General features: G+C 41.3%; 2 protein-coding genes across 4 annotated transcripts in view; both read left to right on the forward strand.

The window, feature by feature from the left end:
• RIPOR2 (RHO family interacting cell polarization regulator 2) overlaps positions 1-18,446 on the forward strand; it is a 113,952-nt gene extending 95,506 nt beyond the window's left edge. The window contains exons 18-23 of one of the 3 annotated variants that reach the window (XM_075921135.1): positions 1,234-1,395; positions 2,888-3,046; positions 4,645-4,847; positions 9,039-9,122; positions 11,557-11,647; positions 16,280-18,446. In XM_075921135.1, the coding sequence (XP_075777250.1) occupies positions 1,234-1,395; positions 2,888-3,046; positions 4,645-4,847; positions 9,039-9,122; positions 11,557-11,647; positions 16,280-16,380 (800 nt within the window). In that variant the 3' untranslated portion in view covers positions 16,381-18,446. The remainder of the gene's footprint in view (positions 1-1,233; positions 1,396-2,887; positions 3,047-4,644; positions 4,848-9,038; positions 9,123-11,556; positions 11,648-16,279) is intronic. The other 2 variants (XM_006134000.4, XM_075921133.1) reach the window with 2 other exon arrangements.
• Positions 18,447-18,651: 205 nt separating this feature from the next.
• ARMH2 (armadillo like helical domain containing 2) lies at positions 18,652-26,740 on the forward strand. Its single transcript, XM_006134024.4, has 2 exons — positions 18,652-19,904; positions 26,221-26,740. Exons 1-2 carry the CDS (start codon positions 19,694-19,696, stop codon positions 26,664-26,666), a joined length of 657 nt encoding a protein of 218 aa, XP_006134086.2. The 5' UTR covers positions 18,652-19,693; the 3' UTR covers positions 26,667-26,740.
• The last annotated feature ends 389 nt before the right edge of the window (positions 26,741-27,129 follow it).

The following is a 27,129-nucleotide window of genomic DNA, read 5'->3' on the forward strand; positions in this document are numbered from 1 at the left end:
GTGTGCGCGTGTGTGTGTGTGTGTGTGTGTGTTGGTTGCCGTTTGGAAAGATTGGACGTGTGTGTAAGTGAGTATAAGTCTTCCTAAGAAGTTATCTGACTTAGTAAATTCAGTTGCACTGAAGGCTGACAGACATTTGCAGATAGACTCTATACCACCGTCTAACCTGGTGTCAGTCAACAGATGATGGCAGGAGACCTCACACTGGGCTAAGGCAGGCTAAGGAGAGAGACGTGCTCTCTACTTCCAGTGTGACTCCTTTCCTCTGCCACACCAAAAGCAGATGGCTGCAGTAGCACAGGACATTGCCAAAGCAATTGGTGAGGGGTCTTCTCTGAGTAGTCAAATTCTTCCACCACCTCTCATTGTCCAAAATGGGATTTGGAGGAGATCTAGCTCATAGGATCAAAGGCATGACACAGTCTCTGAATAATTTGTCTAGAAGGCTACTTTTCATTACCATTATTGACTAACACTTTGGAGTTCTATAGCATCTTGGAAGAGTTTTACAAATATTTGTAACCCTCACAAACCCAGTGGAGTAGGCAGATAAATAGTGTTAGCACTATTTTGCCAATTAAGAAAAGAGGCAAAGCAGTTAGGGGAGCTGCCCCAGAAGGACAGTGTACCAGAACCTGGGGTAGAATTCTGGTGTCAGTGGTTCCCAGTCCTGTGTTCAGATCATCACATCACATCTCTGGCACTTAATGGTAATCAAAGAACCATTTTCCAGTTCCAATACTGGATCAAAAGCAAGCTTGCTTTTATCATTTGGGATGTGTCTAGACTACAGGGTTTTGTCGACAAAAGTCCATGTTTGTTGACAAAACTATACCTGCGTCTACACTACCGCCGAGTTCTGTTGACAGAACTCAGCAGTTTTGTCGACGGCAATAATTCTACGAGGAATAACGCCTTTGTCAACAGAGTTCTGTCGACAGAAGGCGTTATTGCATCTACACTGTCCTTTGCGTCTACACTCTTATGTAGACAAAGCGACTTGCTTTGTCGACAGAAGCTTTGTCGACAGTATCTGTGGACAAAGCCTCTGTCAACAAAAGCCTGTAGTCTAGACATACCCTTGGATTTTTAGTCTGGGAAGCCAAACACAGAGCTAGCACTTCCTGTGCACTGGGAAATTGATGGTTTGGGGAAACCTATTCAGCAGGAGGGTGGGAACAAGTATTCCTCTACCTGTTTACGTTATTGCAACAATTTTTTTCCTCCCTCCAGCAATTCCAGAATTTCATAAAAAGCTCTCACTGCTGTCTTTCTGGTCTAAGTGCACTGGTCCTACAGGAGCATATCATACCTCAGCAGACAAAATGATAAAGCAGCTGGATGTCTCTTTTGCCACAGCTGTGAATGAAGAGTGCCCAGGACTTGCAGAAACAGGTACATTATATATATATATATATAAAAAAAATCTACCCACAAGTCAAGGTAGATCGGTCAGAATATGTCTACTAGTGGGCTTCTGAAAAAAAATGCCAATATGCTGAGGCCAAGTTTCTCTCACCTTCAGTTACACCTCTTCAATTCTACAGAGACCTTAACTGAAAGTAACTGATTTAAAGTTTTTTTGCCACAATTTGTAAAAACCAAAATAGCAAACAAAGGAATTAACTGGTTTAAAGTCCACAGGATTTTATATAAAAAAAGACTAGCTCTGATAAACACACACAGTTACACATGCATCTGAAGAAGTGGGTCTTTGCCCACAAAAGCTTATTCTCCAATAAATCTGTTAGTCTATAAGGTGCCCAGGACTCCTTGTCGCTTTTGCAGATTCAGACTAACATGGCTACCCCTCTGACACTTGACACACAGTGTATTTGTTTAGTCAAATATAGGGGAACATTCTCTTTCTGCACTGCTGATCTCATTCTCTTGCCTGTTCTGCCTGCCAGATTCTCACCCATGTCAATAGAAATTCTGCATATCAACTTGAACTAGGCAAAAGATCATTGCTGCAGGCTAAGTCCTGCCCCTCAACAATCTCATTGACTTCAGTGGTGTTAGAGTGGTGCAACTTGACACAGCATTTGGCCTTCTACTGAACAATGCATGGCATCAGGTGGAGAGAAAGGATGGTCTAATGAACAGGGTGGTGTGCCGGCTTTGAGAGAACGTTTCAGTTCCTGACAGAGCCGCAGACACACGGGCTGTGTCTAGACTGGCAAGTTTTTCCTCAAAAGCAACTGCTTTTGTGGAAAAACTTGCCAGCTGTCTACACTGGCCGCTTGAATTTCCACAAGAACACTGACGATCTCATGTAAGAAATCAGTGCTTCTTGCGGAAATACTATGCTGCTCCCGTTCGGGCAAAAGTCCTTTTGCGCAAAAGCTTTTGTGCAAAAGGGCCAGTGTAGACAGCTCAGATTTGTTTTGCGCAAAAGCGCATCTAGATTGGCACAGACGCTTTTCCACAAAAAGTGCTTTCGCGGAAAAGCGTCCATGCCAATCTAGACGCTCTTTTCCGCAAATGCTTTTCACGGAAAACTTTTCCGTGAAAAGCATTTGCGGAAAATCATGCCAGTCTAGACGTAGCCACGGTGTGGTATATGGCAAGGCACAATCTATTCACTCTCCCTTCTGTAAGTTGGCAATAGTTCTTCCCTGCCACACAAGATTTCATGAGGATGGGATCTATGAATGGTTGGGAAGAGCTCAGATACCTACAACGAGGAGGACTAGATGGACAAAGGACAATGCTGCCCATAATGAAGATGAGAAATACTGATGCTGGGAAATGGCATTGGTTTAAGTTCTGCCTTTTTCATGTTTTAAGACATGCCGAATTGAGTCAACTCTAGTGTTTTGCCTGTCTGCAGTTTTTTATTCTTGTTAATACAATGTTCCTGTGTCTTTTTCCTCGCTGCATGTAGTATTTAGAACCCTGGTGTCTCAGATCCTCGACCGAACGGAGCCAGTCCTCTCCTCCAGTCTGTCCTCTGAAATCCTCACAGTTTTTCAGTATTACAATTATTTTGCCAGCAACAGCATTAGCGACCTTGGAAGCTATTTGTTGCAACTTGCAAAAGAAGGTATAGTGTCTAAGTTCTGGCTGGTAGAAGGCTAATGTATCAATGTGCTTTTGAGTAGCAGATGAAAATAATTTGGTCCTTGGCTTGTTTTTTTTTTTTTTTCCATTAACAAACATGGAAGAGGGAAACAGCTGCCTGGAGTGTTTGAATATGATTTCAGTGGAACACATGCATATTGAAAAAAAAGGTGTGGGTATTTCCAACTGACACCTCCCCCCAATACACATACATGCTCATTAGTATTAAAAATAAAACAAGTGTGTAAAAAATAATATTTAGGAGCTGGATGGTATTGTTGGCTTGGTCCCCAAATTTGGAAGGTGCTGAATGCCCCCAGCTGTTACTGATTTCACTCTTTCCTTTATCCCCATCCTAATCTTTGGACTGGGTCTGTGAAGTGCTGAGCAAAGTGCTTGAGGAAGATGAGCAAACTCTGTGCCTTGCAAGAACCACTCAGCAATTCAGAGGACCTGGCCTGTAAACTCAGCCCAGAAACTGACACTTGGCACCAGTGTTCCCTGTAAGCTGAGTGCTTGGGAGACCACCCACGAGAGATCCAAATGCCGCCCAGCTGATTAGCAGAGCGCTCACAGCCAGCAGCATGTGTATCTGTGGGTGGTGCACAGCCACACATGCCTCAGCGCACATAACATTTACTCCACATAGATGGGGGGGGGGGAAAAGGAAACATTGCTTGGCACCTCTTGGGCCCAAGATGATAGTGCCATAGACTTTTACTGCTGAAGATGTGAATTTCATTGGGTAATGTGATCCATCTGAAACGGCTTTTGAGGGACTCCTCCCAATCCTCTGTTCTGCATGACGACAGCATAGCCTATCTTGGTGTAGCTGATCTTGGTGTAGCTGCAAGCTTTTACTCAAAGGAAGCCAATAGGAGAAATGTTCAGTAGGTAAAGACATTCTTGGTACAGAGATAGAGAGATTGATAGGCCTCCCCAGGTCGTGCTTCCACTGGACTGTGTGGAGAAGTTTGCATGAAGCCTGCTCTCACTATGACTAGCTGAAGCCAATGCTATTGAACACTCACTCATGAGCACTAAATCTAGTCACTTTTCTAAAATAAACACCCCCCCCCCAAAAACAAACTAATGACCAATATAACATCACTATTACTATCATCAGATATCAGTCTCTATGTAAATGCCACTCAAGAGTCATGGTCTTAAATACAGAATGTGCCAAAGGAAAACACATCTTGAAGTCAACTTTATCCCCTAGGCTATTCAAGTTTCCTTGCTACAGTAACTGATTAGGTTTCCTACCATCAGTTAAAATGTGATGACTGGACCCTCACTTTATGATGGGAATAAGATTCCTAACATTCCATTTAACACATCTGTTACTTCTGTGGAGAACGTAGGCCAGTTCTCAGCAAGAGTAGCTGGGAGGCAGAGCTCAAAGAGCAAAACATTGCCCAAGCTGGAGCACAGAAATGCTGGTAACTCAGTGAAGCAGTGATTTTTCACTTTCCTTTGTGCCTGTGGAGAGCTGTTGTAAGTGGAAAGGGGCAACATAATTGATGGGGATAATACAAAAACAAAAGGAGAATACTGACATCTCTTTCTTTCACATTCTAGCCTCAGTGGTTGAGAAGCTGCAGACATTAAGAGATGAAAAACTGCTACAGAATATCTCTGAGCTAACCTCCAGCAGTCTTCCACCTCAGCAGGAAATACTGAGGTCCTTGGCTTTACTTCTGACAGAAAATAAAAATGAAGTTGGCGAGGCTGTGACATCACTCTTGTTAGCTTCAGCAGAAAACAAGCATTTCAGGGAGAAGGTAGGAGATGGAGGACGCAAACCAAACTGCAAAAACAACTTACAGCATAAAAGATTATATATAATCACATTTTAACTTGTAAAGTAACTTTTCAGAGAGTCTTGCAGTGGTATTTTAGGAATGTTGGTCCCAGAATTTTAGACACACAAGATGGGTGAAGTAGTAAAAATAATTTGATTTATTTTATTTGGACATGAAGAGGAGCACAAAATTTGTCTCTCTTACCAACAGAGTGTAGTCCAAAAAAAGATATTGTCTCACCCATCTTGTTTCTCCAACTCTTACATAATGGGTGTGTCTAGACTACATCATTCTGTTGACGGAGCCATGTAAACTAGTTTACCCAACATAGTCAATGAAGTGGGGATTTGAATAATCCCTGCTTCATTAAAATAAAAATGGCCACTGCGCTGTGCCAACAATCAGTTGATCCAGCACAGTGCCGCAGTCTAGACGCGTATCAGTCGACAAGAGTTAAGGGAGTGGTCGACAAAGGCTTCCCTTGTCGACCGATATGCGTCTAGACTGCGGCGCTGTGGCGGATCAGCTGATTGTTGGCACAGCGCGGTGGCCATCTTTATTTTAATGAAGCGGGGATTATTTAAATCCCCGCTTTATTGACTGTCGGGTAAACTAGTTTATATGGCTCCATCAACGGAGCCATGTAGTCTAGACACACCCAATATGTACGCATGCAGCAGGTATGTCTGTACAATACCTGTCGCAATAATATCTGATCACTAATTTAAAACTGTTCACTTGACATTGTATTCGCCAATCCTCTATCATGTTTCACATTCGTGTGGGTGCCTGGTAATTTATTGAAATGCTGCTGGACCATTCTTCAAGCACTTCCCTTTTGAAAAGAGATGGGTCTGATATTTTGCACTGAAGGTGATAAGAGTAGGGCAGTGTCCCTGATTTCTAGAGGAAGGAAATTGCCAATGAACAAACAAGAATTAGCTTTGGTGGTCCCTAGTGAAGTAATACATTACGGCATTGTAAACAAGTGAACTAAAGAGAAAGGAGAAGGAAAGAAAGAGGGAGAGGTTAGACCTTTGTTATTTGCAATATCCTTCCCCATTTCTGCTGTTATCCCAATGGAAGTTCATTCTTGACTACCTTTGTTGTGAGGAGGGGGCAGAACAAGAAGAGGCTGTGATGGGTCTGGAGAGGAGGAGGAGAGGTACTCTAAACCAGTGAGATGAGTCACTATTTGCCCTGCAAGCAATAGGTGCATCTCACAGTGCTTTGCTGTTGTAGCTCCCAGCTTGGGCTACTCACAACCAGCCAATCAAGGCTCACTGAGTGTCTGTGTTAGACAGCTCTTGTTCAGTAGCTCAGACCCCAGCAGCCTTGATGACAATCAGCAAAGTGACCCCAACAAGCCTCTAGTCCCAATTTCCCCCCCAAAATTGTGTATTCTATAATATCCAGCCCTCTTTTGCACTCTGAGAAACAATAAGGTTCAATTGTTCTAAAAACGTAAAACCTATCACTTCAGTGGGGGAAATATACCCTTTCATTTAAATACAGCACTGAGCACATTTTAGTAACTAAAACAAATGTAGGAATAATAGGTTATAGGTTGAGTGAGTGATGCCAAGTACAGGCAGTCCCCGGGTTACATGGATCCGACTTACATCGGATCCCTACTTACAAACAGGGTGAGGCAGCCCCGTACTAGCTGCTTCCCCCCAGCAGACCAGGGAGATGCGGAGCGGCTTTTCTCAGCAGACACCTCAGCTTGAGAATAAAGGACTGAGGGAAGTGAGGTGTGGGAGAATAAAACTGAGCTCTGGAGAAATGTTTGGCTAGAGTTTCCCCTACCAATATGTACCAGTTCTGACTTACATACAAATTCAACTTAAGAACAAACCTACAGTCCCTATCTTGTACGTAACCCGAGGACTGCCTGTAATTCTCCCCTTCCAAGCTTTGGACAAGCTGTTCTAGGCAGACTTCCACCTGTGCCACTTCCCCAGTGCCTGGTAGGGGAACCTGGGCCAACCCTCTACTCCAAGTTCCAGCTCATAGACTCTCACAGAGCAGAATTATGCTCATTCTCCTTTTGGCCATGAGCTATAGTCTGTTTTTTTCCCACACCTGGTTGCTCCTTTCCTGGGCTCTGTCTTGCTCCCTCCTTCTATCCTCTGGGTTTATCATCTGTCTGAGCTTCCTCTGCTCCCTATGGTGCTTTCTCCTCTGGCTTCTCGCCATATCATGCAATCTCTAACAAACTTCCCTCTGCCAGGGAGTGAGTACAGACTGTTTGCCCCTACAGCCCCCTTCTGGTCTTAACTTTATAGAAGCCCTGCCTGTTCCTGCTCAAGTGAGCTTCATCTTTAATTAAGCATTACTGAGGCCTATGCAGTTAATGGGCCCAACTACCATACCTTAACCCTTTCAAGACTTGTGTGGGATGAACACCTCATCACAACAGGTAAACAGCTGCCGTCTCTTCTGCCTAGGAGAAACCTGTTTTTCCCCCAGACTGGAAAGCCTAATATCAATGGGTATCAATAATACCTTCTATAGCGTTCATGATGATATCTATATTAATTACCCAGGAGGCATATGCTTTCATAAAATACCTTAGTCTGTACACTTTTATAACACAGAACAACTGTATGCAAGCAGTTGATTCAACTGCTTATCACTTGAGTTTCAGCATCCCACCACCTCCCACCTCCACCCCCACCCCAGTCTTTATAGAGCAAAAAACCTTTCTTTGACAATTACAACCTGGACCTCCTACCTCACTTGTGAGTGTGAAGTTTGCTTCCACTCTTGATGGATCTTTTTATGCGATATGTAAATGCATTCTCATTGTCTTTCAAGTAACTCCCAGGGAGGGAAAAATATGTTCCTTTTTCTAGTGCAGAGTCAGACTTGTTTACCAATCCCTAGGTTCTGCTTGGTGTAAACACACTTTAGTCATAATTCTAGCATGTACCTTTACATGTTTACACACAAGAATATTAGTCAGTTATTAATTTTTCAATTGATACCTCACAATAATCTGTACAAGGATTGTGGAGGGGGTGAATACAGGGTACTTAGTGTCACTGGGGAAATGGCTACATGAAAAGAAAGGGATAAGAAAAGGGTTGAGAGGCACCAGTTAGGCTCATTCTCCCTTTGGTCATCTTCCTCTGCCCCCCTATATTGTTTTCTCCCTCACTTCCCAACTGTGCTACCTCACCTAATTTTTCATGTACAAGTGTCCCCTTCTCCTAGCACAGGCTTACTCCATTCATGTTGGGCTCACTACCACAAGGAAGAGACATCATGGTGCATGTATCAAAACACCCTGGAATTCACTAGGAGCTACCTACTCTTGAGATTTGCAGCTAACATGGATTCTTGTTTGCTTAGCAATAAACTGGAAGGAACATTGGGCTCTGAACTTAACAGCTCCTGATAGCTTTGTGATAGTCATCTTCACTCTCTGAGTTCAAATCCAGCCTAGGTTACTAGTGACCCAAAGCCATTACCACCCCTGCTCTGGAGGGACAACCTTGAAAGGAATGACAGCAGTTTAGTCTCCAGGACCCACTCGCTTTGTGGCCTGAGAAACTGCCATCAAGGGTACTAATTATTGTTGATTAATTAGCACACTTGTTTGCCAAGGACTGGACCACGACTATTAGCCCACAAAACTTGGGCTGGATTTCAACCAGTGACATTCCCCACTATCCTATCCAGAACCATCCAGTTACTCAATAAGTGTGATTATTTTAACTTTTCAATCCTGTATCCATGTTGTTAGGTAATTTGGTTTTCTGTGTTCGGAAATGTAGCAATACAGGCAGTCCCCGGGTTACATGGATCCGACTTACATCGGATCCCTACTTACAAACGGGGTGAGGCAACCCCGCACTAGCTGCTTCCCCCCAGCAGACCAGGGAGATGCGGAGCGGCTTTTCTCAGCAGACACCTCAGCTTGAGAATAAAGGACTGAGGGAAGTGAGGTGTGGGAGAATAAAACTGAGCTCTGGAGAAATGTTTGGCTAGAGTTTCCCCTACAATATATACCAGTTCCGACTTACATACAAATTCAACTTAAGAACAAACCTACAGTCCCTATCTTGTACGTAACCCGGGGACTGCCTGTACATACATTTCTTTCACTTTTCTGCTCAACACAGCTATAAAACATCTTAACTGGTGTCCTTCTCTGTTTTCCAGGCTTTAATTTACTACTGTGAAGTACTAACACAGCCTGACCTCCACCTACAGAAAGCAGCTTGCATGGCACTGAAATGCCTTCAGGTAAAATGTGATGCAATCAGTTATTGTACTCCGCTTTGCTTGGAAGTTCAACACACGAACAAAGATTCTGTTCAATAGAATCTCTTGAGCATAGATATGCACAAACTGCAAACAGCAGCAGCAATGGGAGCATTGCTTTTTATTTTGTAACTTCTGCCCTGATATTGTTGGCCTGAATTGTTTAGAATCTTGGTTTCTAAAGCAGTCAGTTTCTGATGATGATGAACTATGTATCACACATTGTCTCTTATTCCATAATAAAAAAGATCTTATTTATTTTAGGAGACAGAGGGTGTCTCTCACATGGGAAAAATATTCAGAGAACAGTGTCTTGATAGAGAAAAAAGGGGAAAAAAGGTCTTCTAAGGCACACTTATAATGGACCCAGCAAAAAACTGTAAAACAAGAGAGGAGAGAGAGAGAGATCAGTCTCTGTTACCATAGTAATTGAGAGAGTGTATGTCACCTGTAAGTAAAAGCCTTCATAGCAAAGTGGCTGGAAAACACAGAAATCCCCTATTCAATATCACCTCAATTTCTGGTGCCATTTTTGCAACCCCACAACACACAAAATCAATCCTTGCTATCCAGCCAGGAAAAGGCCAAAGGAGGGAATTCGCTGTTCTCAATCCATGAGCCCTCATATGTTCCCTAAAGTTAGCTACAGTAGGTGCTGCATTTAAAAAAAAACAAAAACAAAACATAGTATTCCATGAGAGAGAGAAATATTGCACAGTGGTGATCCCTCTCAGACTGCCCTCCGAATAGATAACAGTGCAGGATACCACCTATCTATCCCTATATCTCAGCAACATCCTCTAGCTATAATGGGGATGGATGATGCACCTCCTGGAACTACGAGATTGTCTAGCTAGCACTTGAGACAAGAGCCGCAAAGTGATTATGTGCAGATGCCCAAAGGCTAGAAGGGCACTATACCATTAATCAGGCCCGCTGGCAGAGGTGGGGGCAGGAAGCAAAGGGGGCAATTGTCCTAGGACCCAGTCATACAAAAGGCATCCAGGAGCTCCGGTCCCACCATTGCTACTGCGGCAGCATCATCAGCCAGAGCCCCAGACCCTTTAAATTGCTGACAGAGCAACATGCCCGGGACAGCACTGAGAGCTGCCTGGGGAAGGCCTATTTCTCTCTGGGCAGCACTGAGGGCTGCTGAGCCACAGCCCCAGCCCTTTCACCCAAGGCCCCACCCCTTCTGGGGACACAGAGCAGGGCACCCCTCCGCTCCATTCTGCTCAGGAGCCCAGCCAGGCTGTTTGCCCCATTGTCATTAATGCATACCTGCCACTAGAATTCTTGGTTATTTAGTTGCTTTAATCTTGCTGAGAAAGGTATAAAAGAACTGGTGCTAGAAGCTGAAGCTACACCATTCAAATTAAAAATAAAAGGTATATCTTTTGAACAATGAAGCTCATTAACCATTGGCGCAAACTACCAAGAGAAGTGGTGGATTCTCCATCTCTTGATGTCTTCAGATCAAGATTTGGTGACTTCTGGGATGATGTGCTTTAGTTATTGGGCTAAATATAGGGGTAGCTGGATGAAATTTGGAGGCCCATATTATACCAGCAGTCATACTAGATGATTAGAGCCCTATGCAGATACAAATACCTGTATCCGCATCTGTATTTGCAAAAATGAGTCTCGGATATTCCTATTCACATTCGGCAATACAGGTACCCGTGGATATAAAGCGGATAGCTGCGGATTTACAGGTCTCTATAGCTGATACATGGGTCCCTTTAAAAAAAAAAAAAAAACACCTATGAATCTTTGAAGAACCTGCCTACAAAGGAAAATAGAAACACTTGAAAATGTACTCCTAGTTGATGTACACACCCATCCTAACATTAGCCCTACCCCAAGGGCTGTTTTTCTGCTGTTCTCCTCCTGTGAAGGATGGGAGAGAATGAACCACAGAACAGAGAGTTATGTTGCTTAATGCACAATGGGGAAGAATCCAGATACTTCACTCATCACTGTCATATATGAGAACCAGAAGAAAAGAGAATAGCTATTTTTGGGGGTCAGGGGGAAGAGACATCAAATTAAACTTAAAAAAATTAGAATGTCATCTCATACTATAAAGGAAATCAGATTATGTGGCTCCAAATACCTTCTTTTGGGTATGATAGGACACTACCTATCCATCTGTTCCACTCATCACCACTTTCACAGTGGTTGCAACCAAGGAAAGGGCAGCTACAACTAAGATTTTTGCAGCAGAAGTACAGACCAGAGTTACTTTTCCTTCCCTCCCTCCCTAGAAAAGTAACAAATTGAGCTCAAACATGAAGATACAAATGTCTTCATGTGTTTGGGGAGGGAGAGATGTCGAGGAAGGTTATTATACCCACACAAGAATATGAAGAGATTGGTAATTGGTAACATTAATACATGTTTTTGCACTTTCTAGGCTACTGAAAGTATTAAAATGCTGGTCATGCTCTGTCAATCCGACAATGAAGAAATCAGAAAAATAGCATCTGAAACCCTTCTCTCTCTTGGTGAGTTGTTTGTGTTATATTTATTTTACTGGGCTATAAAGTGTCCACTTAATGCAGAGGTGGGAAAACTTTTTTGGGTCTGGGGCCACTGACCCACAGAAAAAAAAATCATTTGGGGACCAAACAAAAGTTAGAAAAAAAACAAAAAAAATGGCCCCTCACTGAGAAGAAAAAAGACACTTCCCACATTCTCCTCACACATCAGAGCTTAGGGGGGCCAAGGCTAGTAGATTGTGTGTGCTCCAGGGATGGCAGGGGCTGGAGCACCAGCATAGGATTCCCCAATGTTGGAGAGGAGTCTCAATCCTCAGGGGTCAGATCCAGGCAAGCTGGGAGCCACATCCAGCCCTCGAACCTTAGGTTCCCCACCCCTACTTAATGCATCCAAAAAGCCGAAACAGAATTATAGAACACTAGAACTCGAGAGATCATCAAGTCCAGTCCCCTGCCCTCACGGCAGGACCAAACACCAACTAGATGTCTGTCAATCCTGCTCTTAAATATCTCCAGTGATGCGAATTCCACATCTTCCCTATGCAATTTATTCCAGTGTTTAACCACCCTCACAGGAAGTTTTTCCTAATGTCCAGCCTAAACCTCCCTTGCTGTAGGTTTAAACTCATTGCTTCTTGTCCTATTCTCAAATAATTTCCCCCCCCCCTCCTCCCTGTGACACCCTTTTAGATACCTGAAAACCAATATCATGTCCCCTCTCAGTCTTCTCTTTTCCAAACTAAACAAGTCTAATTTCTTCCGCCTTCTGTTATACTTCATGTTTTCTAAACCTTTAATCATTTTTGTTGTTGTTCTCTGGACTTCCTCCAATTTCTCCATATCTTTCTTGAAATGCGATGCCCAGAACTGGACACAGTACTCCAATCGAGGCCTAATCAGTGCAGAGTAGGGCAGAAAAATGACTTCTCAGGTCTTGCTCACAACAGTCCTGTTAATGTATCCCAGAATCATGTTTGCTTTTTTTGCAACAGTGTCACGTTGTCATATTTAGCTTGTGGTCCACTATGATCCCTAGATCCCTTTCTGCAGTACTCCTTCCTAGATAGTCACTTCCTGTTCTGTATATGTGAAACTGATTGTTCCTTCTTAAGTGGACTACTTTTCATTTGTCCTTATTAAACATTTTAAGACACTAAATCAAAATACAAATAGACCTGTAGATTCTCACAGATTAAAAAAAAAAAACCCCACAAGCCAAAAGAAATTGGCCCCAAAGGGGGAGGGGACTATAAAAAAGGAGGAAGAAAACAAGCTATACATGGTTGAGAAAGAAATGAGCTGTAGCCCATGAAAGCTTATGTCCTAAGAAGCTTGTTAGTCTTTAAGGTGTCACAGAACTCCTCATTGTTCGTCTCAATAAAAGTACTGTGCAAGCAACTTGGACCACAAATCCTCTTCGGTGGTCCACCCCCTACTAGCTTTCTCTTTACATAGCCACATAGCAAGGGTCAACTCGAGTAGCAGTTTGTGTGTCCCTCTGCATTATAGTGATTGTCACTACGGGATCTCTTCTCTTACAGTAGTGCAATCCGTTCTCACTAACCAAGTAGGGTATGTCTACACAGCAAAGTTATTTCAAAATAACTTTACTAGTGTCTACACTGCCAAACAGCTATTTCAAAATTAATTTGAAATAGCAGAGCGCTTATTTTGAATTTGGTAAACCTCATTCCACAAGGAATAATGCCAAATTTGATATGTGTAGACACTCATATCAAATAGGGGGCCTTCAGCTTTCCCAGGGTGCCCTGGTGGCCACTCCAGCCTCAACCAAGAACACTCCTCTCCCTCCCCCCTTCCCTCCCCGGAGCCCTTAAAGGGGTTGACTCTGGCTCCTGTGCCAAGCCTGCCAGATCAGAGCCAGCAGTCACTGCCCCGACCCAGTGGCCCCAAAACATGAGCCAGCAAACCACTGGCAGACAGCCCTCCACCACAGACCTCAGGGCTGGCACAGACCTCAGGCAGCAGCCCCACACAGTAAGTCCTGACCTGGTGCCCTGCCGGAACTGGTTCCAGCCAGCCTTAAATGCGATTCAGCGTCCACTCAGTGTAGACGCGCTATTTCAAAATAGCAAAACGCTATTTTGAAATGCATTGTGTGTGTAGATGCGTTATTTTGAAATAGCTTATTTCGAATTAACTATTTCGAAATAACGCTGTAGTGTAGACATACCCATAGCTATTTTCATTATGACTGGTGTATTAGTATTTATTTCAAGAGAAACACATTAAGGATCTGATCCAGCAGTCTCTATGCACCTGAAACTGATGTTCACAGAAGAGATTGATATGCAAACAATGCAGTATCAGGCACAGAGGGGAACAACCAGTCTCCACCTTTGTGGACAGGAAGGCCTCTTAGTTATTAAATCTACCAGACCAGATTAATTTGGTATTGAAGATGTACTTAGACTTCCAGAAAGCCGTTGACAAGATCCCTCAACAAAGATACATAAGCAAAGTAAGCTGTCTTGGGATAAGAGAGAAAGTCCTCTCATGGATCAATAACTAGTTAAAAGATAGGAAGCAAAGGATAGGATTAAATGAACAGTTTTCAGAACAGAGAGAGGGAAACTAGTAGCATCTCACAGTACTGGAACCAGTACTGTTCAACATACACATCATAAATGATCTGGAAAAACAAAACTACTCAAGATAGTTAAGTCCAAAGCCGAGGGTAAAGAGTTACAAAGGGACCTCACAAAACTGAACAACATAATTGCCAATTCAATGCTGAAAATGCAAAATAGTGCACATTGGAAAACAATTCCAACTATACATATAAAAATAATGAGGTCTAAATTAGCTGTTACCACTCAAGAAAGAGATCTTAGAGTCATTGTAGATATAGTTCTCTGAAAACATCCACACAATGTTCAGTAGCAGTCAAAAAAGCAAACAATTAAGAAAGGGATAGATAATAAGAAAGAAAATATCATATTGCCTCTACAAATCTATGGTAGACCCACATCTTGAGTATTGCATGCAGACATTGGTGCTCCATCTTAGAAAAGATATAGAAAAGGACAAGAAAATTGATTAGGAGTAGAAGGAGAGATTAATAAGACTGGGATTTTCAGCTTGGAAATGAGATGACTAAGGGGGAGTATGATAGAGGTCTATAAAACCATAACTGGTATGGATAAGAGTAAATCAGGAAGTGTTCTTTATTCCTTCTCATAACACATGAACTAGTGGTCACCAAATGAAAATAATAGGCAGCAGCACTAAACAAACAAAGGGAAGTATTTCTTCATACAACACACAGTCAACCTGTGAATTTTCTTCCAGGGCATGTTTTGAAGCCCAAGACTATAACGGGGTTAAAAAAAAAACCCTAGATAAGTTCCTGGAGGTTAGGTCCAACCAATGGCTATTACCCAGGATAGGCAGGGATGGTGTCCCTAGCCTCTGTGAGAAGCTGGGAACGGGTGACAAAGGGTGGATCACATGAGGATTAGCTGTTAAGTTCATTTCTTCTGGGGCACCTGTCATTGGCCACTGTCGATGGACAGGATACAGGGCTAGATGGACTTTTGGTCTGACCCAGTATGACCATTCTTATTGGTTCACTAAGAATTCATTCTGTTATTGGATGTGGCATTGCTTGAGGCACAAAAACCAACCTTAATCCAGGGTTGTTTGTGTAAGAGATCACATTGCCCCTCTGACCTACCTTGAAGCCCAGGGAAACCTCATTCATTTTCCTGAAAGCACGTACAAGATATTAGATTGAACATCATGTGGTAAAGTTCAAACAGAAAACAGTACATGAAAAAGGAAAACTGGTAAGGCATAGCAAACTGCTGCTTACTTTTTTCTGTTTGTCACATAGGTAAACTTAGCTTGGAAAGCCACACATCATTTAGCAGTACACCTGTGCAAACATCGCCATATGATCACAAGCCTCACCGTCTTTGAGCTAAACAAATCCTCTCCACTTAGCTCAAACATTTTGTAATGCAACTTAGATTGTCTGTAAGTCCATACTCCCTACTACGATCCCATGCTCTCTAAAGGCCAAAGAGTATGTGATGTTTACTCATATCCTTCTTTTGCCTATTTGTTTTGATGATTTGTGTGTCCAGCCTAAGATCTAGATGCTCTCTACACAATTTCATATAAAGCTGAATCCTTACTATGCCATCAGTGAACTTAGCAGAGTGTCTTGGACAAATAAAATTTAAAAAATAATTCATTTAAATTACATCTTAGACACCATCTTATTATGTATTTATCCCTCTCCTCTGGAAATGTGGTGGGAAAATGATAGTAAAAAATTGTTTACCATGCAAAATTATTTGCTAGAAACTAGCTTTTTTTAAAAAAAGATATGGTGTAAACAGTAGGAAACAGTCTTCCAATATATTTATGCAAGTCCACAGTATATGGACAATTACCACAGAGATGCAGAGTAAACATTTTTTAAGGAATAATTTGAACACTTACAGAATACTCAATTTTTGTGGCTAGTTTCTTAATTTGCAGTTAACATGTGAAAATTCCTATAGCATCATCAGCAAAGCAATTCTTTACACAGGAAAGAATGCAAGGTGTGGAATTTTATGTACACAAATGACATAACATTTTACTTGTGCTTTATTGTTTTATGCTCAGGTGAGGAAGGGCGACTAGCATATGAACAGCTGGATAAATTCCCTCGGGAATTTGTTAAAGTTGGAGGCCGTCGGGGGACAGAAGTTGCCACTGCTTTTTAGACACAAGATACTCTACGTAACCGTTAACAATCATTACAACTATGTTCACATTAACTGGGATGGTGCTGTAATTTAACTGCTTTAAAAACAAAAAAACAAAAAATTGAAGAATGGTAAAGCGTGTCCTGAAAGTTAGCAACTAATAGACTTTTTAAGGGGGAAAAAAACAAGAGTGTAAACTCAGTTGAGTTCCTATTGGCTTTTCTTCTTAACTTATGATGGAACAGTTATTTTTATTGAAGATAGTGCTTTGATGGCTGGCTTCAGAGTAAGTGATGTAATTGCAGTAAATCAGTCACTCAGTAAATTTATATTTTAGAATTCAGCATCTTAATATTTTTACACAATTTTGCACTTCTTTTAGTGAGGTTGTTCTGTACGCTTGAGCGGTGATGCTGCATTTAAAAAAGGAAAGTAGGAAGCAAACCAATTAGGACTACAAAACAACTTACTCTCCATGCGGCGCTCAGAGTTGGATGCCTTGCAGGATTCCTAGCAGCATGGACTGAGACTCAACTACCCAGATTTATTTTAATGATGAAATATAGATTACCAAGTTTTGCCTGTAGAAACAATCCCAGGAGCTGTTATTTCATTGACTCATTTTAAATGCCTCTGCTGGTCTTCTATTTTCTCCCTCTCACCTCCAGTAATGAACTATGATTAATCCCGGGATTTTCTTGTGCTATCAAGCAATTGCGTAGGTTTTATAGAAATAAATGGAAGGCTAAATATGCTCATTGTTCAAAAAGAAAAAGTGACTATAATGCAATTAATTGCATGAACCCCTGAAGCCATTTTTGTTTCCTAGGTTACAGGAAGGAGTGGGATCCATGCACTCTGGTTAGTGTATAACAGCTTGCTAGAGAGTAATTTCAGTATAAAGAATTCAAGCAAACTAAAGAGGACCTTGGAGCTGTTAAAGACAGAGTGCAAATAAAAAATTTCCTCCCACCCAACTCCCAAGTATAAAAGACTTAAGTGCTTCAAGCTATTGATTATAGCCCTTAAATTAACAGATGAGGTGAGTGTAATTTAACAGAAGGGCATTCTTGTCCTGCAGTACCTCTGACATGAAATACTACTTCGATGTTAATTAAAACATCCAGCTTCTGATGAACTATTCAGAAAAGGATCACAAATAAATAGTTCACTTCAAAAAGAAGCCTCGTGCGCCAAATACATTGGCAGACAGTTTATCTGACTGTGAATGTTACCAACAATGTACATATAGCTGTATATTTATAAATATTATGTATATTCTTCCTTTAATTAAAAAGGTACATTTGTACAGTCTAAAAGATGTACTTGTTTACTGAAGGAAATAGGCTCTTTTTTACAGAAGGCTAAATAGCTATGTCATGGTTTTTATATTTCATCTACTGCATGAGCGGATTCACCCATCATATTCTTTTGTTCTGACATCTGCTTATTTTTTGCCTTCCAGTTTTGTGGCATGTTTACTCATATTCCTGATCACATTTAAGTTATAATAAAGAATATTTGTAATCACTTAAACACATTGGTCCAAACTATAAAATGTGTGTGCTCAACCTTCTCCGCTGTGGGGACTAAAAAATCTTAACGCACATCTTTCAGGCTTTTGTCTACAGAGGAAATTGCATTCCAGCACCAGCTATCAGTGGCCACTAATCACTGTAGCTGTCGCAGGGCAAAGCCCATCATCCATTGTGGAGAAGAAAAGGCTCAGTTCTCAATGGTGGAACTCTCTTCAGGCTGGCACTGGGGCAAATCCCTCAAATATATAGTAAGGTCTTTGTTTACTACTTATGGCAGCCCCCTTTGTGCAGTAGGACAGTTCCCAGGAAATAATCTGCAAGTAGAGATTCACCATTGTTCTGATGTTCTAAGTACAAAGGTACTTCACAAGAACATCTGGGAAAGGGGTTAATACTGGGCATCCCTACTATAAGTCACCCCAGTATACAACCATTCTGCACTAAAGTCATTGACGCTTGTAGGAATTGATGTGTTAAGTCCTCCCCATTCTCTGCTCTTAAGTTGCACCAAAAAACCCCAATCAATTTGTGCAAATTGGAAATCAGCCACGGGAAAAAAATTCCCCCCCTTTAAGTTGTTTTGCTGTAAGTACAAGTGTTTTGGAATGTATCTTGGGTTTATAGCAAGGGTGGCCTGTAGTTCTGTTTTGACAGGTCTGTCTCCAATACAAAATTAAGACAACTTTGAAAGGTCTAGTCAAATAACTATGCTATCCACTACTTTCCAATTAGCATAGCCAAGGATAAGTCCTGTTCAGCATCATGTCAGCTAATCATGGTTAAGCCTGTTTGGTGCAATATACTCTGATTTTCATTACATTCAAGAGACCTGTAGAAAACACCAGCAGTACAGGAATAAGCTCTTGGAAACATGTGACTAGGCCCCAGATGCTGTTAATTTATACTCTTACACAACATGGTGGCAGATATGCTGTACTGCAGTTTTTCATGGAATTAAAAACAGCAATGATAGCTTGGGTTTTTTCCCCCCCTTTTGCTCTTACATGGGCGACTAGTTTTGTAGCTCTAACTTTCTGTAGTCCAGGAGAAGTTGTAAACAGATAGTTTTAGATCAATAAAACTAACACACATACAAAAAAGGCAGGAAAAATGAAGGGAAGAAAAATCAGACTGTACTGGTGGAGAGGCATGATTAGCTGAAGTCAAAGAAAGGTGGAGCTGACGTCTTATGTTTATCGCCAGTACCCACCACCTGCACAAGACATCACTAGCCAGGTTTATTTAAGGTGTAGAGATTTTTCCACAACACTAGATCTGGGGAGGAGAAGGAGGAACAATCATTATGTAATGAGTATTACCTGAATTTCTGCAAAGCAAAATGAGAAATTATTTTAAATTATGTTTTAAATAAAAAAAACCATTATTTTGAAAATATAATAGGCTCAGGTCTGGCTTCTGTTGTCCCATCCCTCACTGCTCTAAATCAGGCTTACAGCACATGGTTGTAGCATGCTGAACACATTGTTTTAAGCCAACAGGACACATTTACATTCCGCCTTCTGAAGAAGATAATGTGTTACAATTAAATGGAGGCATAGAACATTGGTTTGCTAAAATAAATCCTATGATGTCATCAGACTCTGTTACAACAAAGAGCAGCTTCCATTTTTCATTCTGTTTATTCTAAAATGTTGCTTAGTTACTAAGCTGAGTGGTTTTCCTGAAAATTACAATTAATACTCTGGCTTTCCAGGCGATTGCTATTTAGTTTCAGAACACACATTTTATACACATTGAAAAAAAAGTCATTAAGGACAACTTCTTGCAGATTCATGGAAAGTATATTTAAGAGCCTTCAAGGCTGTTATGAAACGTTCATCAACACTTTTTTCTCTTCTGAAAAGGAAGAGCATTACACTCCAACTGACGACATTTTTCATAAGCAAAAAATTGTTAGATATGGCACTGATGTGAGGAACATACAACTACCCCTGGAACAGAGAGCTCAAGCTGCAAAAAATATTGGACTGCTAGTATACACAGGTAACAAGACAAACTGGCTTGCTGAAATAGTTCTTGTGTCTTCTTGTTTGCTCTTTCAATATAATTTAAACCAACAGTTTCATATCTGTGCTAAAGTAAGGCCATTTTCCTGCATCACAACCCCTAAAAAGCAGTTTATGTGATTTAAAATGTATAGTTCTCAGACTTGCTTCTATAAAGTGAGGAAAAGAATTAGTTTAAAAAGAAATTAAGGCCCTAATTTATGGATGAGTAGGGTTTTCATGTAATCCTTAACTTGCATTTTTAAAAGTTTCATGTCCAGCCCTTACCAAGAAGAAAAGCTTGCCAATGTGAACACAATAACCTCCAAGAGCAGAAGACAAAACAATAATCATTACCTGTTAACATCTCACCTACCTCTTCAACAATACAAAAGGAAAGGGGAGGAGATGCATGTGTGGAAAGAACAGAACAGGTACTCACCAGATGGAAAAGTCAGCAGCTGTTAGTTACAAAATGGCCCCTGTAGAAAAGCAGTTGGTTGGCTCCTCCAAAATTTAAAGGACCAACCACACCCAAAAAGTATTCTAAGGAAAAAGTTCTTGTAAGAAGGGATAATCGGTAGGGAAGAGGCACTCATCATGGAAAGTGTGTTGGAAGGGAGCTGCATTGGTGTCAGCTTATTATTACTGTATCCTAAGTTTTTCTTGTCCTTTTAACTGGATATGGTGGTCTTTATTCTCTTCAGCTGTTGGGAGCTATGTTACAGATAATGATTTATAAACACCATATTGCCAATCACAAATATTCAAAAATTATGAGACAGACCCTTGCCCCACCCCAACAAGCAAGAGATGTTTGGGGCTCCTTTGATGTTCCTCAATTAAATCCTGATTCAAGAAACTTAAAGTCTCCTTAACTGGATATAAAACTCAGTTTCTGACCTTCCTCCACTCATCACTTCCCTGGGGGGGAGTGTAGAAAGACATTAGATAGATGTACTACACCAGTAGTTCTCAACCTTTAAAAACTAATGTATCCTTTTCAGGAGTCTGATTTGTCTTTCATACCCCCAAGTTTCACCTCATTTAAAAACTATTTACTTATACGGACATAAAAAAACAGGTGTGTCATAGCACACTATTACTGAAAAATTGATTATGTTCTGATTTTTATCATATGTGTTAAAAATAAATCAACTTGAATATAAAATTATTCTTATGACATGTCAGGCTATGGCTAGAGTGCAAGCTTCTTTCGGAAGAAGTTTTTCCGGAAGAGATCATCCGGAAAACCTTTTCTTGAAAGCGAGTGTCTATACAGCAAAAGTGCAATGAAAAAGCAATGAGCTTTTTCGATATTTCAGTTGTAATTACTGTGGATAGAATGGCCACCAGGGCACCTGTGCTTTTTCCTAGAGGCCTCTTATTTAGAAAAAACACCCTCTTCCACGTCCACACGTGTCTTTTTCCAAAAAAGCTTTTTCGGACAAAGGCTTCTTCCTCGTAGAAAGCGGTTTACCACTGTCAGAAAAACCCCTCCATTCGTTCAACTTTCTGTCGAAAGAACGCAATAGCAGTATGGACGTAAGTGTAGTTTTTCCAGAAAAACGGCCATTTAGACAGGACTAACCTCCTGTGTAGACAGACCCCCAGTGTATATAAAGCCATATAAACAAATTACTGTATGATTGGCACAGATTATACTGGTGCTTTTTATGTAGCCTGTGGTAAAACTATGCAAACATCTACAGGAGTTGATGTACTGTCTGGAAGACCTATGCATTCCCCCATGGGTAAGCATACCCCTGGTTAAGAACCACTGCATTACATTTTAAACCTGTATCAACAGTAAGAATAAGTAGTAATACACTGAACTTGTTTAACCGAAAAAAAAAGGGTTTTCTGAGCCTGCCATACAGCAAGCCTACTATAATTGTCAGAAATATTCATAATCAGTTGGCATCACAACGTTAGAAAAATGTGAGCTGTTAATTTAAGTCATAGTACCATTGTGGGTAGAGGAGCCCCTTCTCCTGCTATATGTCAGCAAAGGTACAGCAAAAAGTGACTGGTTTGTTATGATCTAAGTACACCCTGCTGGCAGATATTCTATTTCTTTGGAGAATGTAAAGTCAGCCAAAAACTCAGAAAATAAGTGGTTCCATAGATGCAAAAGTCAGGTTTTTGGCCATCTAGAATTTTGCATAGGAAAGGTGGTCAGGGAAGGCGAGACTTAATGAACATGATTTCTCAATCACTCAATGTTTTCCATGGAAAATGTATGTGTAACTCATCACGTGTTCTGCAATCTGGTCAATAACTCAGCAAGTTCAGAAGCCAGACATCAGTAGCTTTATGCAACAGGGTCCAAGAACCAACATAAATCACCCCTACTTGTAACACCTCCATTTAAAAATGTTCACTTCAATGAGTATTTTTGCCACTGAAAATGGCATACAAGACCAAAACTAATGCACAGGAGTGGCCTGAGGCCGGCTGCGGCAGCTGGCGCCCCAGGCAGAAGGCGCAATTGGCGCCCCCGCCTACACGGCCATCAATGGCCATAACGTAATCACGAGGCACCCCAGCACCCCGCAACGTCATCATCGGGCGTCCGGGCCAGCAGCCTTAGGCAACTTCCTAGCCTCACAGGCCACCCCTGCTAATGCACAGATGCTTTTACGTTTCTCTTCAGCATCTGAGGAAGTGAGTTGTAACTCATGAAAGCTTATGCCCTAATGCCCCAATAAATTTTTTAGGCTTTAAAGTGCTAACAGACTCCTTCTTGTATTTGCAAGGAAGATGACCAATGGTTCTTGTTCTACAGTTATTTCAATCTGCTGACACTGATAGTTTTCTTGCAATAAATGGCAAATCCCGACATACACACCCTGCACATCCCAGTTAACCAGACGGCACTGGAGAGACCGGATGTGTTTATAGGGGAATATGGTCTCTGAAGCTGACTGATGGGAATGACTGGTAGTGTTACTGAGCCTGCTTTCACTCTTCCCTCAACCTGCACATGTAGCTGTGTTTGGTTGTGCACAACTGGTGTGAGATGCCCAAATTCTGTCCCACTGCTGCCACTATGGCATATCACATTCGTTTTACAGGGAATTCTTCATTGTCAGTGGGGAAATTGTGGCAAAGGGGGCAGGGGGAGAGAGACAAGGCGGTGATTGATTTACCTTTATGTAAACTAAACTACAGTGTATTTAATATCACAGTGATGCCACGAAGTGCCTTCTCTGCATTTATGCCTTGGAAAAAGACCTCAAACTATTTTAGAACAAGAAATTCCTTTTTTTTTCAATTGCAATGTGCTATTGTTCAAATAAAAAGGAACAATAATGTGCAATAAATGTGCCCTCTAGTAGGAAATACAAATGCTTGTCATAATCAGATTAAATTTAAAAAGCTCAGGCTCAGCAAATTTTCAAACTGCTTGCCCCTAACTTCAAATACAATTCTGGAAAATACACACATGCACACAAATACCCCTTAAGAACAGTAAATAACATAAGCTTCAGAGGGGTAGCAGAGTTAGTCTGTAACAGAAAAAACTTAAAAAACAACACAGAGGCTGTGTCTACACTGGGCCACTTATTCCGGAAAATCAGCCACTTTTCCGGAATAAGCTGCGAGCTGTCTACACTGGCCTTTGAATTTCTGGAAAAGCAAAGACGCTCTACTGTACAAAATCAGCCGCTATTCCGGAAAAACTATTCTGCTCCCACTCGGGCATAAGTCCTTATTCTGGAACACTGTTCCGGAAAAGGGCCAGTGTAGACAGCCCAGTAGTCTTTTCCGGAAAAAAGCCCCGATCGCGAAAATGGCGATCGGGGCTCTTTTCCGGAAAAGCGCGTCTACATTGGCCACAGACGCTTTTCCGGAAAAAGGGCTTTTCCGGAAAAGCAGCCTGCCAATGTAGACACTCCTTTTCCGGAAAAACTGAAAACGGAATAGTATTCCGTTTTAAGCAGTTCCAGAAATTCATGCCAGTGTAGACACAGCCATAGTCTTTAAGGTGCTACTAGTCTAACAAAACATGTAGATGGTATCATGAGCTTTCGGGGGCACAACTCACTTCTTCAGGTGACTGGACTATTAGAAGTCCAGATTCAAGAATATATGGCGGAGGGGGAGAGAAAAAAGAGGGGGAAAGGAGAAAAAAAAATAGAAAAAGAGAGACCGAGTAGATGGTTAACTTAAAAAACAACAAATAGACTAGTAGCACCTTACTGACTATCAACTCACTGTCTCTCTATTTTTTTCTCCTTTCGCCCCCCCTCCCCAATTTATTTTTGGATCTGGACTTCTAATAGCCCACGATATCATCTATATGTTTTGTTAGTCTTTAAGGTGCTACTACAGGCAGTCCCCGAGTTACGCGGATCCGACTTATGTCGGATCCGCAGTTACGAACGGGGCCCTCTCCCTGGTCTCCAGCAGACCAGGGAGAGGAAGCAAAGCGGCGGAGCTGGACCAACCCAGCAGCACCCCAGCTGCTCTGCCCCAGGCATCCCCAAGTCAGCCGCTGCTGAAACTGACCAGTGGCTGACTACAGGAAGCCCCTGCCCCGGGCTTCCTGGAATCAGCCGCTGATCAGTTTCAGCAGCAGCTGACTTGGAGATGCCTGGGGTTCTTAAGTTGAATCTGTATGTAAGTCAGAACTGGCGTCCAGATTCAGCCGCTGTTGAAACTGATCAGTTTCAGCAGCGGCTGAATCTGGACACCAGTTCAGACTTACATACAGATTCAACTTAAGAACAAACCTACAGTCCCTATCTTGTACGTAACCCGGGGACTGCCTGTAGTCTATTTGTTGTTTGTTAAGTAAATAACACAGTTGTACATGTGCAATCTGGAAAGTAAACATTACATTAGAGCAACATGCTTGAGGGTAGACAACTCATTGCCAAATACCAAGGGATTTCAGTAGCTCTTCTAACAAGTATGAACAAAAGCCCTTTATTTTCAGTTTTTATCAATTTTTAAGGAAAGTTTCCTTGGTCTTACAAAAACTATTTGTGTTTTGCTCAAGTTTTAACTCACTCAAGTGCATGAAAGTACATACTATGTTAAAAAAAATCTAACAAGTAGATGTTACTAATAAATTAAATGAAAATGTGAGGCTGTCTGCTAAAGGCAATATAATGGAATGTATGAATATACTGATGCATACGTGTACAGGTGTACATACTTACTATTAATAAAGTTTATGAAATAAAACAGTGTTAAGCTGCTTTTACTTTCAATACCCTTACTTTTCTTTAATTGTTGCTGTTTTCCTGTCTGTTCATCCCCCAATATTAACCTCAATAGTTACACCGAAAACTGTAATATTAATTTTTTGCATCAATTTTTACCTGCCCTTTCATTTTTTGTAACAAAAACCAATACATTCTTGGGACGCATTAAAATAAAAACCAAATGCCTTCAGCTATTATGCTGTGTGTGCAGAATGGGTTTTTAAATTTCAGCTTTCACTGTTACTTGCCAGTAAATAAGCCCCTTCTTCCCTGTACTATATTTAGGTACCTGTATTTCCTACTATACAAGAAATCAGGTTCCAATTGTTTCTGTGCTGGTTCCCTGAACAGACAAATCCTGTTGAAATGCTTGAGATTTCAGAGGAAGCTAACTTTCAATGTGACAAATTTGTAGGGCTTGGTGCACGAAAGAGCCCAGGCTCCTTAGAACACATCCAGTTCAAGCAGATGTAATGTGTGTGTAGCTACACACACACGTTAAGGAACTATCACTGATTATATATAACTAATTTTTATACAGGACAATTTAATATTATGTATTACATTTGAGAAGTAACTAAGGATTCTGGGGATAATATATTGTAATAAATCCAGCTTTGTACTTCTATAGCATATTTTGAGTGCTTTGTAGACATTTTTAATCATAATATCTCTGTGGGCATATGAAAACATTGTCCCCATTTTTCTGACACTGAAATTGATGCATAGAGAAGTTAAGGCCCAGATCCTCAAATTAATTTAAGTGTCTAACTTCCATTGAAATTAGTAAGAAGTAGGTGCCTAAATATTTTTGTGGGCCTGGGCCCAAGTGACGTGACCAAGGTCAGAAATCAAGTGTGTGGCAGGTAGAGGAAGAGGAGAACTTGTATGTCGCATGTCCCAGTTCTACAATGTAGCCTCATGACTATCTGCTTTAGTTTCTTTACTAGCACACACAATGGATTGTGTGTTTTCTCACTTTTCACACAATGGAACTGACTTAAAAGGTTCTGTGGTAGTTTTAGCTCAGAATTTCCAATGTACACGCAAATTATTAACTGGCCTATCATCTTCTAAAGGTATCGTCTTCAATTTCAGGTGGGACAAATGCTGGAATGCATGCATCAGAATACATTCAGGATCTCATTGCTATCTTGCAGATGCCAAATACTTCAGCAAAAGTGAGGATCCTGGTGCTCCAAGGACTGTGTGGTATTTGCTATATAAATTACAGTAACCAAAACAAAGTAAAAGAACTGAATATTGCTCATGTTCTTATTGCATTTCTCACTGAAGAGGAAGATTCATCCCCAGCTAACAACAGTTTTACCGTGGCTAAATTCTGGGTTTGTTACCTTCTGACTGTCATTTGTTGCAACAATATCCCTTACATTAAACTACTCTATGAATTGGGAGGTCAAAGGCTGGAAACAAAGCTGAAATTCCTGTCTAGCATAGAATGGTCTGGCTGGCCAGATAATTATGCAGAAGTACTCTTTGCCCTTTTGGGGTTTCACCACGTTCAACGTAGTTTTGATAGTTAAAATGTAATAATCCTCTCAAGAATTGTTATAATCTGTAAACTATTTACGTGACATAATAAAGAAAATGAAGACAAATTAAATAATGTTAATTTTCCTCTTCCCCATCCCCCCAAGAACTAATTTGCTATTAAAACATTAACACAACCTATATCAGCTCCTATACTAATCCATTATTCACCCTTTCTCTCACCCCAGAAAGTCAGGAGTACATCATAGAACAGATAATCTCTACTCAGGTTCATTTTCCCCAGACAAGACATTACCCTTTAATCTCTTATCCCTTCTGGACACACCGGAACAGTAAATTCAAAGGATTCCAGGCTAATGATATCTTGAATACTAGACTGGAGCAGAGGTTAGTGTGACCTTGGTGGCCACAGCCTCAATGGGATGTGATATGTCTGCAGGCTATTCCAGTCAGTATACTGATTCAGCAGACCTGCTTTTCTAAAGTCCTGCTCCT

This window comes from Pelodiscus sinensis, chromosome 2 (genome assembly GCF_049634645.1).
Source record: "Pelodiscus sinensis isolate JC-2024 chromosome 2, ASM4963464v1, whole genome shotgun sequence".
In the NCBI taxonomy this organism is placed as follows: domain Eukaryota; kingdom Metazoa; phylum Chordata; order Testudines; family Trionychidae; genus Pelodiscus; species Pelodiscus sinensis.